This window comes from Piliocolobus tephrosceles, unplaced genomic scaffold (assembly GCF_002776525.5).
Source record: "Piliocolobus tephrosceles isolate RC106 unplaced genomic scaffold, ASM277652v3 unscaffolded_27919, whole genome shotgun sequence".
Taxonomy (NCBI): domain Eukaryota; kingdom Metazoa; phylum Chordata; class Mammalia; order Primates; family Cercopithecidae; genus Piliocolobus; species Piliocolobus tephrosceles.
In genome coordinates this window covers 5714-8852 of record NW_022310886.1, presented here as the reverse complement: position 1 = coordinate 8852, position 3139 = coordinate 5714, and the positions used below count along the sequence as shown (strand labels likewise).

At 58.3% G+C, this 3139-nt stretch overlaps 1 gene segment (V, D, J or C); it reads left to right on the top strand.

The window, feature by feature from the left end:
* Positions 1-274: 274 nt before the first annotated feature.
* Positions 275-2267, top strand: LOC113221845 (the record flags this gene model as incomplete). The annotated part of the segment is given in 2 exon segments: positions 275-434; positions 1812-2267. Coding segments are annotated over 2 exon segments (477 nt in total), but the record flags the coding sequence as incomplete, so codon positions are not given.
* Positions 2268-3139: the final 872 nt, after the last annotated feature.

Sequence of the window (3139 nt, the reverse complement as noted above, 5' to 3'; positions counted from 1 at the left end):
GATTTCAGAGGCCCTTGAAAAGAGGCCAAGTGAGGCTGGGCAGGTCCAAGCCAGCTCAGGACTCCTGGGCCACACCGCACAGCTGCCTGAGTGGATGTGTCACTCAGGGAGTTGCTGGGACCCACTGGGTCAGTGTTGCCATCAGCACCAACAGCTTCAGAGAGTGGGACACAGGCTGAGGTGACTCCAAGGCTGTGGGTGGCACCTGCCTCAGAGAAGGGACAGGCACAGAGATACTACTGGGATACTGGCCACCCCCATGCCCTGTGCCTAGGTCACAGCCCACACACTGCAGCCCTGTGCCCCTCACACCCAGCAGGTTCCTGCTCTAGCACAGCTCCTGGACTGGCCTCAGGTGCTGGCCCCGGGGTTTCGATCCAAGCATAATTCATGGAAGCATGTGTTTGGCAGCGGGACCCAGCTCACTGTTTTAGATACGTGACTCACAACCTTTCCCAGCCTGTCCCACCGTCTCCTGTCTCTGGAAAAATCTGTTTTCTTTTTCTGGGGCTTCTTCCCCTCTGCCCTCCAAGCCTTAAGCATTGAACCTTTCTCCATGGGGCCTGGGGGAAGTGAGCTAGTCTCAGGGTAACTGGCGGGAAGGGCTCCCACAGTGGGAGCAGCCGCCTTCAGGTTCCAACGGCGGGACACAGCCTGGTCCTGGGGGCCTGTGTTGGAATTGGGCAGGGTCAGGGCTTCTCCCCTCTCCCAGGGCACAAGTCTGAGTGAAGGACAGAGGCTGGTTCTGATGAGGGGCCCTGCAGTAGCCTTAGAGACAGTCACTGGGACCCCAGAGTCTAGGCTGAAAGTGGAAGCCCATCCAGCCTGGGAGGGCTACACGGGGGCCTGGGGACACAGGGGTTAGCCCAAGGGGAGTCCCAGTGGAGGGCACAGAGAGGGCTCTGGGTTTAGGCTGCAGCTCTGTGGCCTGTGCTGGGTCGTGAGGATATGGGGACAGAGAGAGATGGGTGAGACTGGGTGAGGTCGGAGAGCCCAGCCCTCCCAGGACAGTCACAAGAAAGGAGAGGGTCTCTTAGGGCAGAGATGTATCTGTCCCTGGAGCCCCGTCACCTCTGGGGCCCGGTCTCTCTTCACGGGTTGACCTCCCGCCTTCATTTGAGGAAGGGCACCTTAGAAAGTGACTAGCGGGGAGTAAACAGGGGTGCAGAGAACTCCAGGGCCGCCAGGTGAAGTCCAGGAGCATCAGAGGCTGCTGGGGTGGGCATGGGGGCTGCAGTGCCCCAAAGTCAAGGGGAGCAGCCCCAAGAACCCAGCCGTTGTGAAGAGTCCTGTGGTCGGGCTGGTGGGGACAGGGTGACAGCAGAGCCCCAGGGTGTGTCTGGGTGGAGTCCGTGCTTCACCAGGAGAGCTGAGTGGGCCAGGTTGGGACACAGCCTGGTGTCCCTGGGGACAGGAAGCTCCAGGCCATGCCAGGCTTGGGCCTCTGCACACCCTGCCAGGACGGTTTTGTAGGCTGTAGGGGAGACCCCTAGATTCCAAACTCAGACTCCAGAAACCGGGAAGGAGGGAGCACAGCCTGCCCTGGGGACACACGGGGAAACTGAGGCTGCAGAGGAAATGACTGGACCAGGACAACTGGGCAAGGTGACTTGGGAAGGGCCCTAGCAAGGTGCGGGGCTGTCTGCTCTCCAGCGGGCTCCAGTGGAAAGGAGGGAATGAAGAGGGAGGGAGAGGCCCTGGGTGGGCCAGACAACCACACCGTGAACCCTCCCAGACTTTAGACAGAGAGAGGCGCTCCACACACCCCACTCTCCCTCTGCTGTCTCTCACCCCCTCCTCTGTCCACACAGGTCAGCCCAAGGCCACCCCCTCGGTCACTCTGTTCCTGCCATCCTTTGAGGAGCTCCAAGCCAACAAGGCCACGCTGGTGTGTCTCATGAGTGACTTCTATCCGGGAATCTTAACGGTGACCTGGAAGATGGATGGTACCCCCATCACCCAGGGCGTGGAGATGACCACACCCTCCAAACAGAGCAAGAAGTACACAGCCAGCAGCTACCTGAGCCTGATGCCCGAGCAGTGGAGGTCCCGCAGAAGCTACAGCTGCCAGGTCACGCATGAAGGGAGCACCGTGGAGAAGACAGTGGACCCTGCAGAATGTTCGTAGGTTCCCAACCCTCACCCCAGCCACAGGGGCCTGGAGCTGCAGGATCCCAGGGGAGGGGTCTCTCTGCATCCCAAGCCAGCCAGCCCTTCTCCCTGTACCCAGTAAACCCTCAATAAATATCCTCACGGTCAACCAGAAATCCTGTCCCCTCTCTTCATAGCTCTCATATAATTTGACGCTTCTCCTGGGTTCTCAGTGGAATCCTGGCACCAGTGGGAAAGCAGCCTGGAGGAGAGGATCACAGGCTCCCAGGCGTGTCCCCTGGGGAAATAGGCCAGGATAGGAGGAGTTGGCTCACTGGACACCGGTCCATCCATTCTCTGCCACCTCCCCTTCCTCCTTACAGCTCAACCCCCAACCCGCTGCCTGTTTTCTGGAGGGAGCTATTTGTGGCTGATACACCCTCTGTCCTAGATACACCCTCTGTCCCTGTCCTGGTCTGGACCCTCTACCCACCCACGGCCTGTCTTTCCTCAGCCTGGAAATCCTACTCTGGGCCTTCAGTCCCTCTTTTTCTGGTCCTGGGGCCTGGAATGCCCTCCTTCCTCTCTGCCCAACACCCCACCCCCAAGGGTTGGACTGTCCAGGACACTCCAACACCACCAAATTCATAAGCTCTTAAATTTTGGGCCCACCTTGATTTTTCACCTGACAGCAAGTTCAGAGGTGTGAGAAAAATAGGAAGAAGCCAGGAAGGAAACACATGAAAGGCTTGCAAGAGGCTCAGGACACTTGCAAAAGATAGGCTCTGAGCTCCCCAGGAACCAGTGCAAGAAGGGTAATTGATGCTCCGTTCTTTCTTTTTTTTTTAAAATGGAGTCTTGCTCTGTTGCCTAGGCTGGCGTGCAATGGCATGATCTCAGCTCACCATAACCTCCGCCTCCCAGGTTCAACCAGTTCTCCTGCCTCCGCCTCCTGAGTTGCTGGGAATACAGGTACGTGCCACAATGCCAGGCTGATTTTTGTATTTTTCTTACAGACAGGGTTTCACCATGTTGTTCGGGCTGGTGT